The sequence below is a fragment of the Takifugu flavidus genome, chromosome 7, assembly GCF_003711565.1.
Source record: "Takifugu flavidus isolate HTHZ2018 chromosome 7, ASM371156v2, whole genome shotgun sequence".
In the NCBI taxonomy this organism is placed as follows: Eukaryota; Metazoa; Chordata; class Actinopteri; order Tetraodontiformes; family Tetraodontidae; genus Takifugu; species Takifugu flavidus.
In genome coordinates, this window is record NC_079526.1 from 15,713,515 (window position 1) to 15,728,602 (window position 15,088).

Here is a 15,088-nt window from a genome sequence, read left to right on the forward strand (position 1 = left end):
GTTAGTGCAAATGCTGTCGCTCTAGTGACCTAAAGGCTTCACGTATCATCCATCACAGTCGGGTTTGGAGCAGCCACGAAACAGGACAAACACAGATTACACTGTTTTGCACTGTTACTTTGCACTTATGTCCTTCACATGTACTTTGACTTCAATATTTTGTCTTATTTGTGTGTTATGTACAGTAGATATGTGTCTTATATGTATATTTGTGTCTCTATTGCACAGTATGTGTCTACATATTACTACTTCATTCATTGTCTAAAACTACATGTCTATGTTTTAATGTCTCACAACCACAAATCTTACAGTAGACAACTACACCACACACAGACAGACAATGCCAAAACAAACATCTTTATGTAACATTTTGAGCCTAAATTACAGGAGCACTTAAAGCTTTTAAAACAAGATGGGCAGCTGTTTAGGTCAGGAATATTAACCTTTTTAAAAAAAATGACAATAATGAAAAGGAAGGTTATCTTCTTAAAGACTGACTTCATATAAAATATTTGTCTTAGGGTTTACGCCTATTTGTTCATCAGTTTAAACCTGACAGTTTAGACTTTAGAAACAGGTATTGACGAATAAATAAGGTGACAAACGCGTCGTGAACATCGACAAGCATCTATAGAAACATTTCAGTTTATTCCTTTATAATAAAAAAAATACACTGAAAGGATCAGAAAACACCGGAAATTCGCTTTACATCGTTCTAACATCCAATGTAACGATTCGAGTCGAACCTTCAGTCACTAAGACACAGTTGATTTTGTTTCCCTTAGATTAATCCTAAATGTGGAGACGTCAGTCTTGTAATTAAAATTCTGTTTTTTGTTTCTAAGCGCAAAAACAGTGATTTAACTTTGAAGGCAACCGGAAGTCCTTGTAGTTAATCGGTCGCTACCTTGACGTGGTAAAGTTAAGGACGAAGACTTTAAAGTACTACAGTGTAAAATATCTGCTCGGTTCTGTTCGGCGCACCTGGTTCGGTTTGAAGATGGACTCAGCAGCAGTGGACATAGACGGCAGCATCATGGAGGGAGTAAGCGCTTGTATAAAGGAGCAACGATGATAAACGCTGTTGTTCTCCTCTGCTAACATGCTAAGCTAATAAGTGTGCAGCGGCTGAAAGTGAGCCGGCCGGTGTCTCATCTGCCTCCCGCTACTTTCTCCGCACAGGGCGGACAGATTCTGAGAGTATCTGCGGCGCTCAGTTGCATCACAGGGTCCTCGATCAAAATCACCAAAATCCGAGCCGGCAGAAGCTCTCCGGGACTCAGGTGGGTTGCTGGCTAGCAGGCTAACGTTAGCCTATTCATTCAGTTTTAGTCGGCAAACAACAAAGCGCTCAATGTTTGTCAATATTGCCGCGAGCGGACCGTTACCTTTAAAAAGAGGACGGAAACATCGCGATATTTAAGCGCGCTGCTTCCTCCACATATGTGTTTATATATTTACACGGATGTTTTTAGGCTACACGAGTATGAAAATGACCGATAAAGGTAAGAATTTTAAAATCAGTGCTGCGTTATTTAGCTGGTAACATCACACACATCAAAGTGACGATACAGGAGTGTCCAGAAGTTAGAAGGTATTCAGCTCATATCATGGCCAAAAGTTTCCAAAAGTGGGAAAGAACTTGCATATTCTGCCCCCCCACACGTGTATAAATAAGCATGATGTGGTTTCAGACCGCAGCACCTGAGCGGCCTGCAGCTGGTCTCGGATCTGTGTTCTGGTAATCTGCAGGGAGCTGCCATCGGATCCAGTGACATCAGCCTGACCCCAGGAAAGATCCGCTCAGGAAACCACGTGGCCGACACACAGACGGCAGGGTGAGAGCGTGATGGAGAGTTTACTAGCAATGGTTTTATTCTCCAGATCGTTACGTGAGGGGGAAATCGTGGGTCTCTGGCACAACTGGAGCGCCCAAGGATGCAGTCTGGACTTCACACTCACCATATTCCTGTGTGTGTGTGTGTGTGTCAGGAGTGTGTGTTTGCTGCTGCAGGTGGCTCTGCCATGCTCTGTGTTTGCCGACGCCTCATCACAGCTCACGTTGAAGGGAGGAACTAACGCAGAGATGGCCCCTCAGATCGACTACACAGTCAAGGTACTTCTTCGCTATACTGGAAACACACTGGTGCTGCTCGGCAACGGAACCTGCAGCCTTGAGTCTGGAAATGTTTCTTTTAATGAGTGAAATAAACATTTGATGCCCTAAAAGTGTGTGTGTGTGTGTACAGGTGTTTAAACCCATCGTGGAGAGGTTTGGGGTCCACTTTGACTGTGACATCAGAATGAGGTTAGTTTGGTCTTAGCTTTGTTCACATGTTCCAGCTCCGTGTGACGGTGTTCGTGCTTGTTGTCAGGGGTTACTACCCTAAAGGTGGCGGTGAAGTGGTGGTGACGGTGAACCCGGTCAAAGAGCTGCTGCCCGTCCTGATGACGGAGAGAGGAACCATCACTAAAATCTACGGCCGGGCCTTCGTCGCTGGAGTCCTGCCTTTCAAAGTAAAAGCCTAAAAAGTTCCTTCCCATCAGATGCTTCATGATCTGTCATCTTGATCGTGTTGTGTACGAATGTGTACGAAAATCCCAGTTATCCCAGTCGGAACGCTGCCGTGCCTGTGACATTGTCGTCTTTACTGACGTTTGCTGATGTTCAAACCACCGCTCAGGTGCTGATCATTGATCTGTGTTCAGTTAGCTAAAGATATGTCAGCTGCTGCGGTCCGAACCATCAGGAAGGAAATCAAAGAGCTTTACATCAACATCCAGCCGCTGCAGGAGAAAGAGAAGGCCCGCGGCAACGGCAACGGCATCATGTAAGCCCCGCCCCCTCCTGTCCCGGGCCCCGGCGCCGCTGCTGACGGCTGCAGCCTGATCGCTCCGTTTCTCTCTTTTAGAATCATCGCTGAATCTTCGACAGGCTGCGTGTTTGCAGGTTCAGCTCTCGGGAAAAAAGGTGATGGACATGCGCACACACACACACACACACACACACACACACACACACACACACACACACACACACAGAACAGCCTACATGTGCTACTGTAGGCAGGTTAGAGTTATCAAGTGTCACCCCACAACACACAATAGAAATAAACGCACATGGCTACAGAAGGATTAGATAAATGCACTAAATTCTCCCTCGACAAGATTGGAAGCGACGTGACTGCAGTGTCCTTCGCTCTCACCATGACAACAAAATGGCAGACAAAAACCATTTTAATGAACGAGCTCATGATGGACCATCTTCTGTTTTTGGCAGCATCTTCCATCAACACGAGCATTAAAATGTGTTATGATGTAGTTTGGGTTCTGTCTTAAACGGGCAGTAAGTGTAATATTACTACAATAAAGTGGCGTTTAAACAGGCAAAGGTTGCATAAACATGGTGTGTGTGTGTGTTTCAGGTGTGTATGCAGACAAAACGGGTATTGAAGCTGCTGAGATGTTGCTGAGAAACATCAGACACAACGGTTGTGTGGACGAGTTCCTGCAGGACCAGGTGAGACGTCCCCGCTGACCTCGTAGAACTGCGGCAGTACCGCCGCTGCCCACCAGGGCGGCGAGGTCCCGTTACTAACGCACCGGACCTTCTCGTCCTCAGCTCATCATTTTCATGGCGTTGGCAAAAGGACGGTCTCGGATTCGAACTGGGGCGGTGACGCTGCACACGCAGACGGCCATCCACATCGCAGAACAGCTGACTCAGGTGTGTGTGTGTGTGTGTGTGTGTGTCAACGGGCTGAACTGGTGGTGAACTGGTCGGCCGCTCGAGTAACACTTTGTTTCATTTCAGGCCAAGTTCACGATAACAAAGTGTGAGGATGAGCAGAGCAGCAACATTACCTTCATCATCGAGTGTGAAGGATCAGGTGTCACTAACCCTAACCTGTGACCCCCACGCACACACACACACACACACACACACACACACCGTCACGGCCAACCCTCTCTGCTTGTGTCTCTCAGGGTGTTTCTGTTTCTTGAATAAATAAATCCAATTATTCAGCTGTCGACGTCGTCCTTCCAATGTTCCCATATTTCATCACTCTGATCTGTAGCTTCTTCAGCTTTGTGTCCTGTCACATGAACAGACAGGTGAGGTTAGAGGTGGCGGCGTGGGCGTGGTCTGTCCTCACCTGTGTGTGAGGAGGTGAAGGGTGCTAATTCACTTGATTTCTCCTCTTTGTCCACATTAAAAGGTCGTTTTGCCACCAGATGTGATGTTCAGAGACTGGCAGCAGCTTCTGAACTATCTGACACGAGTGTCGTCTGGCAGCATCATCAGAATTAAAACGCCACGGCGGTGTGCACCTGCCACGGAGCTGTAACTAGTGCCGTGACTGATTCAGCTCGATTCCGGTCGATTCATTCCACTCTGTGTAAATCTTGTATATGTGAATTTATCCTATTGAAAATTAGGCCACGCCCCCAGAACTGCCTTCATTTCCTATGACGTAATAGATAATGAACAAACATACTGTTCACATATGAAGAGTTTAGAATCGATCCGGTTGACCTTTTCGGCACTGGCCTGCTGTCGGCGGCGTCTTGTGGAGATCCTGGCGTTTCCGTGATGTCATTGTTGCGTTGTTGCTCGATTGGTCCGCGGTAGCAGGAAGTCCAGCTTAGAGCTGAATGTGGGCTGAAACCCAAGACGGACGTAAACTCACACCTGTGTCCCCTCTGGATGCGGAGGTAACCCAAACCAGGTCACCTGACACCGCCTCCTCTCCGCCTGCCCTCCTCGCCACAGTCAGCTCGCCACTCTGCGGTATGGCAGAGAGCTCGGTCTGGATAATGCCCCAGGATGGGTCTCAGACCCGCCCCACGGGACCGGGACCATCTCCAAACTGTGTGTGGATCTCTCTGATTGCAGGTGAGCTGACATAGGTCCGGGGTGTCGGGTGGGAACGCTGTTGGTTCAGGTCTGGTCTGGATCAGGTCTGGTCTGGATCAGGTGTACAGGTGATGCTCCTGTATGTTCCCGGGCCGGTCCAAGTCAACTGTTGACCACTCATCTGCTGACAAAGGGGAGGGGTGAAGCCCCTGTAAACGGCCAGATGGGTGGGCGGGTGTCCCGAGAGGGTTCTGTGGGGGCTGAAGGCGTTGTCCTCGGGATCGACCAAACCTCCACCTCCTGTTGCAGCACCAAACGTGTGGAACCTTCACCGTGCGTCACACTCTTGACCCCCTTGTTGTTCTGCTGCCAAATGATTCAAACCTCGATCCATCCGTCCACCACACCCGCTGCCCGTAGATGCTCGTACCTGGGGCCCGCTGGGTTCTGCCAGAGTCGGTGGCACTGCTTGACCTCTCCTGATGTTGAAGGGAAATAAGCTTGATGTGTTTTCCACCTCCTGCAGGTTCTCGGCCGACCGCAGCAGCCTCGATCCTCCGTGTTGCTGCTCTTTGTGCTTCTTCAAAAGGGCTTGAGGGGCCTCATTATAATCTCCAGACTACCTCTTATCTTGTCGGGTTAAAGATGGCCTTGCCAAGATCCTGGTACAATGAAAAGCATACAGATCTTTACGTTGGCGAGACCAAAGAGCCGCTGCACAGACGCATGGGCCAACACAGGAGGCCACCTCCTCAGGACAGGAACCAGCTACTGTAAAAGCCCTCACTGAACAGAGGAGGAGGCTACGACACCAGTTGCTGCTTCCAAAGCTGCCCTGGGATCAGGCCCCAGAAAGTTTCACAGTCGTCCACACCCAACCTCACACGCCCTGGTGACCCGGACGATCCACTCCTCTAATAATGACAGCAGTCAGTAAAAATCTGGGATTCCTACTGGTTCATTCTGAAGAAGCTTCCTGGATAAACTGAAATTCCTTCAAATAACTAAAGGAAATCCAGTTGAGTTTCCTCAAGACCAGAATTCTCCTCGACCCGAGAATATTTGTGGATCTAGCCACGTGAAGCCCCTACAGCCCCACCTTGGTAGCAGAGTTCAGTCCTCGCCTCTTCTGGTTGTTATTGTTACCCTCCATTCAAGCTTGGCTTCTGTACCTGAGGCCCAGTTCTGCTCAGGTCCACTCACCACTGCCGCCTTCATATCTGCTCCAGCTCCTCCTTCAGTTGGATCCTGGTTCTTTTGTCCTGATAGTGTCACTAGTCTCTTTTCTTGTCTTCTAACCAGTTATTACACCTGCTGGGACCGGTAGTGGCTCTAATCCTGTCCTGACAGTGCAGGTTTGGGTCAAGCCCCACTCTCTGTTGGTGACTGGTTCTGGGTGACATTTACCTGTCGTTCCAGGTGAGCTGTACTGGAGTTCCACAATCTTCTCTCGGTTCAATCGAACAGTCACTAACTTGAATTTTGACTGGAAACTTGTTTTTCTTCTTGACTCCCCGACTACAACATGACTGACTACAACATGACTGACTACAACATGACTGCCTGACTACACATGACTGCCTGACTACAACATGACTGTCTGGCTACAACATGACTGTCTGACTACAACATGACTGACTGACTACAACATGACTGCCTGACTACAACATGACTGACTACAACATGACTGCCTGACTACAACATGACTGCCTGACTACAACATGATTGCTTGACTACAACATGACTGCCTGACTACAACATGATTGCTTGACTACAACATGACTGTTTGGCTACAACATGACTGCTTGACTACAACATGACTGCCTGACTACAACATGACTGCCTGACTACAGCATGACTGCCTGACTACAACATGACTGACTGACTACAACATGACTGTCTGACTACAACATGACTGCCTGACTACAACATGACTGCCTGACTACAGCATGACTGCCTGACTACAACATGACTGACTGACTACAACATGACTGTCTGGCTACAACATGACTGTCTGACTACAACATGACTGTCTGGCTACAACATGACTGATTACAACATGACTGTCTGACTACAACATGACTGTCTGACTATAATATGACTGCCTGACTACAACATGACTGTCTGACTACAGCATGACTGTCTGACTATAATATGACTGCCTGACTACAACATGACTGTCTGACTACAACATGACTGTCTGACTACAGCATGACTGACTACAACATGACTGTCTGGCTACAACATGACTGCCTGACTACAACATGACTGTCTGGCTACAACATGACTGCCTGACTACAACATGACTGTCTGACTACAGCATGACTGACTACAATATGACTGTCTGACTACAACATGACTGTCTGACTAAAACATGACTGTCTGACTACAGCATGACTGCCTGACTACAGCATGACTGTCTGACTACAACATGACTGCCTGACTACAACATGACTGTCTGACTACAGCATGACTGTCTGACTACAACATGACTGTCTGACTACAACATGACTGCCTGACTACAACATGACTGTCTGACTACAGCATGACTGTCTGACTACAACATGACTGTCTGACTACAACATGACTGTCTGACTACAACATGATTGCCTGACTACAACATGACTGCCTGACTACAACATGACTGTCTGACTACAACATGACTGCTTGAATACAACATGACTGTCTGGCTACAATATGACTGCCTGACTACAACATGACTGTCTGGCTACAACATGACTGTCTGACTATGATATGACTGTCTGGCTACAACATGACTGTCTGGCTACAACATGACTGACTACAACATGACTGTCTGACTATGATATGACTGCCTGACTACAATAAATCTACGTCTGTTTGAAGACTTTATAGTTAGCAGTTATACAGCTTTAATAGCTGCCGTCTTAATCGTATGTCCCAGCGGGCCTGAAGGTGACACAGGCTGTTCCCTCGGTGATTGGTTTGGGGTTGCCATAGTAACGAGTCTTAAGGAGGGATTTGTTCAATCAGAGTTTCAGGTTTAGTGCGTCGGAGTTACCGACGGGCTGCTAATGTGCTAATGTCGGCGTGTATCTGCAACAAAGCTGACAACCAGAAACGGAACCAACTCTGAAGTTCCACCGTGGACGGACACCAGCCGCTGGGCTGATGGGAAAGTCCGGGGAGGGTTTTTTTTTTTACTTCGAGACTTTGTTGTATTGCTAACATGCTAACTGTTAGCAGTTGAAAAAGTTTCTGAAGCTCGTCGCGGGGGGTGGGGGAGGCAGGAATCGGTCAGGTCCATGTCAGTGGAGGGGCTCCGACACCCCCCGGTACTGTCCGCCCTGTTCGGGATGAAGGCCGAGGACTCCGAGCTGCTGGGAAGCGCCGAGCTGATCAGAGGTACCGATGATGTGGCGCCGTTTGTGCCGGGGACGAGTGTCCGCGGGGCGGCCCGCAGCGGCGGCATTAGCCGCATATTCAGCTCCTTCAGCGGGCTTCCAAACCGCTGAAGCTCCGCTGTCAGTTTAAATCCATCAGAAAAACACACCCGACAATAATACTTGAGGGGCAAGTTTAGTAATGAATCCTTTATAACTGATACCATGTTAAATCAACCCTTTATAACTGATTAAGTTGTGGATTAATAAATGCATAACTCATTTAGTTGTTGGATTCAAATTATTATATCCGGCTAAGTAGTTGAATTAAACTTTTATGACTGTTTTAAGATGTTAAATCAAACTTTTTTTAAAATAACTGATTAAGGTTATGAAGAAGTTCTGACAACTTTGACAAGAAACCACCCACAGGTTGAATTTATGATCCATCTGGATTAATTGATGGGGGTTTCATTAATGATTTGGGGGTCTTGTTACCGGTGTTACTGGTGTTACTGGTGTTACTGGTGTTACTGGCTCTCTCAGCTATTGCAGACAGCTTGGACATGACTCTTTTTGGTGGACCCAGCATGAGCGGCTGTTTTCTGTCTGACAGAGCGTCTGTACTTCGCCACCTTACGCAGCAAACCCAAGAGCACCGCCAACACTCACTACTTCTGCACCGATGATGAATTCATCTATGAAAAGTAAGTCCAGCCGCGTGGCGTGATGGAACGAGCGCCGTCACGTAGGACGATTAACGTTTCCGTTGTCTCCAGTTTCTATGCAGACTTTGGGCCTCTGAATCTGGCCATGTTGTACCGATACTGCTGCAAACTCAACAAGAAACTCAAGGTGAGCTCCTGCTAACCTGCTCATGCTGAAATACAACCAGGACAGAGAAATACCCACATTTCAGGTTGCTTCTGCATCAAATGTAGCACTTCTGTTAGATTACAGAGACCTTTCACTCCAGTAAAATATCTGTTTGTTGTTGTTGCCGTGGTGATGGCATTCCTCTGGATGGCAGTTCTCATTCGTCATCCAACTGGGCCGTCTGGATTGTTCACATACTGTCCTAAAGGGCGTAGCAGTCGGGTCAAGAGTTATTGCTTATGGTTTGGGTTTTGATAATTAAAGTTAATTTAAAACACTTTCGTGATCGTTAGTGTGTTTCCTCTCCTGTCCTGAGAGGACGAATCACATGACGAGCATCAACGTGCACGAGCATAATAACTGCAACCAAACTGGGCTCAAACATGCAGAATGAAGGAAGCACCTGTCAATGATGGGATGATTTTAGTCTGACTGTCTGCCTGTCTCTCTGTCTGCCTGTCTCTCTGCCTGCCTGCCTGTCTCTCTGCCTGCCTGTCTCTCTCTGCCTGCCTGTCTCTCTCTGTCTGCCTGTCTCTCTGCCTGCCTGTCTCTCTGCCTGCCTGTCTCTCTGTCTGCCTGTCTCTCTGCCTGCCTGTCTGTCTCTCTGCCTGTCTGCCTGTCTCTGCCTGCCTGCCTGTCTCTCTGCCTGCCTGTCTCTCTGCCTGCCTGTCTCTCTGACTGTCTGCCTGTCTCTCTGCCTGCCTGCCTGTCTCTCTCTGCCTGCCTGTCTCTCTGCCTGCCTGTCTCTCTGCCTGCCTGTCTCTCTGCCTGCCTGTCTGTCTCTCAGTCATTCACTCTGACCAGGAAAAGGATCATTCACTACACCAGCTTTGACCAGAGGAAGAGGTCCAATGCTGCGGTGCTGATTGGAGGCTATGCTGTGAGTCCTCAGTGTTGCTGTTACTTATGGGAAATGTAGTTGTCTTGAGTCGACATTGTTTCGGGCGTCTGTTAAAAGCTGAACTCATCCTGATCCCCTCCATCTGTCTGTTCGTGTGTATTAGACGTCTCCTCTCAAAGGTCTCACTTTTTTCTCTCTCCGTTTTCCTGTCTCAGGTGATCTACTTGAAGAAGAGTCCGGAAGAGGCCTTTAGAGCCCTGACCTCTGGCTCCAATGCCTCCTACCTGCCTTTCAGGTGTGTGAGAGAGTGACTGTGAGAAAAGAGAGGTTACGTAACAGCATCTGCTGCTGAATCCTCTGCAGGCTGTTGGCGGATTTGCTCCACCGCCCAAGTGTCTGCTGAGGCCTCTGCTGATTGGTCGCCATTGTAATCGAAGCCTCTCTATGTTAAGAGGGTATTTAAAGTTGAACTGGAAGTGAGGGTCAGCCGAGGCCTCCAGTGACGTAACAGGTGTCTGAGAAGACGTGCTGGCATGTTCCAGTTGGTCAGAGGATTCTGGGTAAATGAGCCCAGAAGAGTGAAGTAATGACAAGATTAATAAGATTAATGGTGGATGATCACAGCTTGAATGGTTGATTTAGGACGAGGTCGTGTTAGTTTCCATGTGTCTGCCAGCTGTGGGTGTGTGTGAGCGTGAGAATCACCTGTGTCTGTGTCCACAGAGATGCTTCCTTTGGAAATTGCACCTTCAACCTCACAGTGCTGGACTGCCTGCAGGGCATCAGAAAGGTGAGTTGAAGTGGGCGGGGTTTGTGTCGGTGATTGCTGCCAGGTTGTTGGAGGACGGGTGAGGCGTGGACACGCCGATGGAGAAACCTGTGTCCAGTTTTAACTGCAGAATCTTTAACAGAAGGTGTCTCCTGCATCTCTCCTCCTGCCTTAGGCCCTGCAGCACGGCTTCTTCGACTTTGAGACGTTCAGTGTGGACGAGTATGAGCACTATGAGGTGAGACGGGTGGAGGAACGTTGATTTAAGCCTTCAAACCCTGAATTTTCCCGGGAAAACCCAGATTATAGTGATCAGCGCATCAGAAACTTCCCTTTAGAGAAGCAGAAGCATCTCTGGATCCACTAGAGCCGTTTATTTCTTCTGTTGGACTAGTTTTGTGACCATTAAAGTCTAAACCTTAAGTGACAGTTTAAAATAAACATCGTGTGTGTGTGTGTGTGTGTGTGTGTGTGTGTGTGTGTGTGTGTGTGTGTGTGTGTGTGTGTGTGTTTTCACACTTGTGGACACAGCGGGTGGAGAATGGAGATCTCAACTGGATTGTTCCCAGGAAGTTGGTGGCGTTCAGTGGACCCCATCCCAGAAGTAAAGTAGAGAACGGTGAGTGCGACAGACCATAATCGCTCTGACAAAACAGCTGTTCAGGAGTCGCACTGCAACATTCTCACTGTCTCAACAGGCTTTTACTCCCCATCGGTTTTTAAAACGCTCCCTGTTATTTTAAATCACTTACTGTTATTTTTAAGGCAGCCTTTAAGGAACCATCATCTTCATCACCATCTTCATCACCAGGTAGCGACAGAACCGTGTGACGTGTGCCGCTCTGCCCCCCCCCTGCAGGCTACCCTCTGCACGCGCCTGAAGCGTACTTCCCGTACTTCAGGAAGCACAACGTGGCCGCCGTTGTCCGGCTGAACAAGAAGATCTACGACGCGAAGCGCTTCACGGACGCCGGCTTCCGCCACCACGACCTGTTCTTCCTGGACGGCAGCACGCCGAGCGACGGCATCACGCATCGCTTCCTCCACATCTGTGAGAGCACGGAGGGCGCCGTGGCGGTCCACTGCAAAGGTGGGCGGAGCCTCAGCGCGGCTGTCCGGGAGGGGCGGAGACTCAGCGCTAACGAGCCCGGCAGACAATCAGCAGTTGGATTCATGAGATTAATATTATTAGACCTGGTTTTACAGACGAGCTGAACTCTGAATTCTGTCCCCGGTCCAGATGCAGAGCACATCTGTCCACATTTAACAAATCTGTAGGTCTGGAAATTCACCCGTTCACTCTCTTCCAGCTGGTCTGGGCCGGACGGGGACGCTGATTGGCTGTTACCTGATGAAACATTACTGCTTCACAGCGGCCGAGGCCATTTCCTGGATCCGGATCTGTCGACCCGGTTCTGTGATCGGACCGCAGCAGAACTTCCTGCAAGAGTGAGGCGCTGTATTCTGTCTGACCGGCGACACCGCCATCAGCACAACCTCTGACATCATATCTCAACAGGAAGCAGGCGGCCATGTGGTTGCTGGGCAACAGCCAGCGTTCTCAAAAGAGCCAGTTAGAGGAGAGGGCGGTGTCCTACCTTCTCACCAGTATGAATGAACTCACCTTGAACAATGCCACAAACACCCTCCACCACAGCAGCAACCGTGCGACCGAGGTATCACACACACACACACACACACACATGTCCAAGAACACACACACGGAGCCTCTCATGGTGTGTGTGTCCTACAGAATCAGGTGGTGGACTCTGGATCAGGTCTGACTCAGGGAGACAAACTCAGAGCCTTAAAAAGTCGACGCCCACCGCGCTACAGCACGACTGGCGCTGTCAGGTACCAGATCCTGGACACACGTGGCGAGCTGCTGGTGTCGTACGTCAGCGCCGGATCTTTTAAACCGCGTGGTGTGTTTCAGGTCGGAGGAGATGGTGATCCACGGCAGATCGGCCTCACAGCCCCCCAGGTGAGCTGTCCCTCCCAGAGAGTCTAAACCTCACAGAGAGACCCGATCAGGGTCACCACAGGGTCCACACAGGAGAAGCTTCAGCAATAGAAAACCAGTTTAGAGTGTGGACCAGTTTAGACCTTCTAAACAGAGGAAACGGGTAAAGTGGGATCAGAAAGATGACAGACAAGTGTGGGAGGAGAAGAGCTGGAGGTCATGTGACCAATGAGGGCGTACGGCAGATGAACAGAAACGATTCTGGTCTCCAGAGTTCATCAGAACCATCGCAGCTGGATGAGTCTAGAAGGTCTTTCAGAGACCGTCCTTAGGTTGTTCTGGGCCTGGTGGAGATTCGTTTCACCCGCTCCATCTTTGGGCCTGTGAGGACGAACATGTTCTTCAGAAGGTTCCTTCAGCTGATCAGCACCTCACAACAGACGGTCGTGGTCGCAGCGTGATGACACCGTGTTGATGTTGCGTTGCGTGTTTAGGTTGTCCACCGGTCCAGGACAGAGCTCGTCCTCCCGCCTCGTGCCTTCCAAATTCCCAACGTCCTCCGTCTCCGCCGCAGCCAAGAGGATCGGAAGAAGTCCGTCTTCATCTGCATCTAAACTGCGGAGGTCAGTGAAGCCGCTCGCTGTCACAACACTTCATCGCCATTTTGCGCTCACCTCAAAGGTCACATGACCTCAAATAATGTAGATAGTGAAACATGCAAAGAGCCCTGCTGACGGCTCCTGAGGGCCGTCCTGCTGTGATGTGTTGGTTAAATCTGGTGTGAGGGTGGAGCCGCGTGGCCCCTGATGCGGAGCCGCGTGGCCCCTGATGCGGAGCCGCGTGGCCCCTGGTGCGGAGCCGCGTGCCCCTGATGCGGAGCCGGGGCAGCTACAGGTGTGTGAAGCCAGGTGTAACCCTGACTGAACTGTGTTTATTCCCAGCTCGCGATTGGCCAGTTCTCTCAGTGATCTGTATTCTTCAAACATGGAGGAGGACAAAAACATTCCATACCCTCTTCCTCCCCCAACCTGCCCCTCTCCCCCCACCCTGGTCACGCTCCCTCCTTGTCGTTATGGTAACGGACCTCGCGGTGTGCAGCGTGAGGTCAGCAGCAACGGCCATATGTATGGAGGCTCTGCAGCGCCCCCTGCAGGGGGCAGCTCCAGCTCTGTCCATAGCAGCAAACAGGAGCCTCAGGACTTCGTTTCCTACAGGGGCCAATGGCCCTCCTGCGCTCCGAAGGGCTCGCCGGGACTCTACCTGAGCCGCTCCATTCCTGTAAGTCCTCAGCCCCTCCATTCTCTGCTCATCGGTCCTCCTCTCAGTTTGGAGCACTTAGCTTAGCTTAGCATAAGTCACACATCAGGTGTTTGTCAGGTTAACTCTGTGGGCTGAGTCACATGAACGAGGCTTGTCCCTCCCCTGTCTGAGCGCTGTTACTATGGCAACAAACATGATGGATCCTAAAGGTGTCTGTACTGATGAAAGAAATCTGCCACTCACAATCTGGGTTCTTTTGTGTTTTACAGTCTCTTCAGTCAGATTATCAACACTTCTAGAACGGCACATTCGACCTGAGCACGAATTACCCACAATCCCTGCTGAGGCTGGCTGTACATATGATGTAAATATGATGTCACCCGTCAATATTTTTACTCTTTTTAGTTTTAAAATTAGGGAGTAAAAGTTAAGCTGATGAACATTCTGCACCATCAGTTTCCTCCTTCCAGACTGACATTGTGATTGGTCAGAAGTCATTTTGTCTTTAAATGCTACATATCGAAGGGACAAACTCAGGGTTGTCTGTCTGTCTGTCTGTCTGTCTGTCTGTCTGTCTGTCTGTCTGTCTGTCTGTCGGAGGGAGGTTTTAAGGTGAATAATTCAGTATTCATGTAACATGTGTATGAATGAACTTTTCTGGTTGAACATTATGATGATTTTATTTGCCCAGAAGTTCCAATGATGAAGTATTTATTGATGTACACGTGCAGATGTTTTCTTGTGGTATTAAACCTATTAATGAATTCATATTTGAACCACAATTGAAAGTGTCAGTGGAATTATTCATGTTTTCAACATTTTTTATTAATAATAAAACCCGCTTGACTGGAGGTCGGAGACATGGGACTGGCTGCTGGCGCCGTGTTCCCGTGTCGCCGCCACACGTTTGTTGTTTATTTTACTCACAGTTGGGTGAATCCTAAATTTTTATAAGATTAAGAAAAAAGTGCCTTCTGCATGTTGCACTTCGGTCTACACTTAATAATTGAAAATAAAATCCTCCTGTAACAAAACTTTGTCACACAAAACACACTTGGAGACACACATCTGTCATTTAAATCAATCAAAAGGAATCATTACTATCACCAAAAGATAAAGCAGCAGAAGCAGAAGTTGGCTAGAGAATTAGATATTAAAT

At 48.9% G+C, this 15,088-nt stretch overlaps 2 protein-coding genes across 4 annotated transcripts; both read left to right on the forward strand.

The window, feature by feature from the left end:
- The first annotated feature begins 880 nt into the window (after positions 1-880).
- rtca (RNA 3'-terminal phosphate cyclase) lies at positions 881-4,026 on the forward strand. The gene is made up of 11 exons (XM_057037816.1): positions 881-1,045; positions 1,183-1,283; positions 1,695-1,838; positions 1,993-2,116; positions 2,250-2,308; positions 2,376-2,517; positions 2,710-2,831; positions 2,913-2,971; positions 3,426-3,520; positions 3,623-3,727; positions 3,815-4,026. Exons 1-11 carry the CDS (start codon positions 1,001-1,003, stop codon positions 3,911-3,913), a joined length of 1,095 nt encoding a protein of 364 aa, XP_056893796.1. The 5' UTR covers positions 881-1,000; the 3' UTR covers positions 3,914-4,026.
- A 3,826-nt stretch (positions 4,027-7,852) lies between these two features.
- On the forward strand, positions 7,853-14,711 carry cdc14ab (cell division cycle 14Ab). Of its 3 annotated transcripts, none has more exons than XM_057037810.1 (16): positions 7,853-8,242; positions 8,837-8,927; positions 9,000-9,075; positions 9,884-9,976; positions 10,153-10,232; positions 10,661-10,727; positions 10,882-10,944; positions 11,238-11,325; positions 11,566-11,796; positions 12,017-12,155; positions 12,226-12,382; positions 12,460-12,560; positions 12,643-12,690; positions 13,164-13,292; positions 13,611-13,947; positions 14,199-14,711. In XM_057037810.1, exons 1-16 carry the CDS (start codon positions 8,143-8,145, stop codon positions 14,226-14,228), a joined length of 1,830 nt encoding a protein of 609 aa, XP_056893790.1. In that variant the 5' UTR covers positions 7,853-8,142; the 3' UTR covers positions 14,229-14,711. The 3 variants fall into 3 exon arrangements, with proteins under 3 accessions (XP_056893790.1, XP_056893791.1, XP_056893792.1); XM_057037811.1 differs by having other exon boundaries at positions 13,768-13,947; XM_057037812.1 differs by lacking the exon at positions 13,611-13,947 and having other exon boundaries at positions 7,854-8,242.
- Positions 14,712-15,088: the final 377 nt, after the last annotated feature.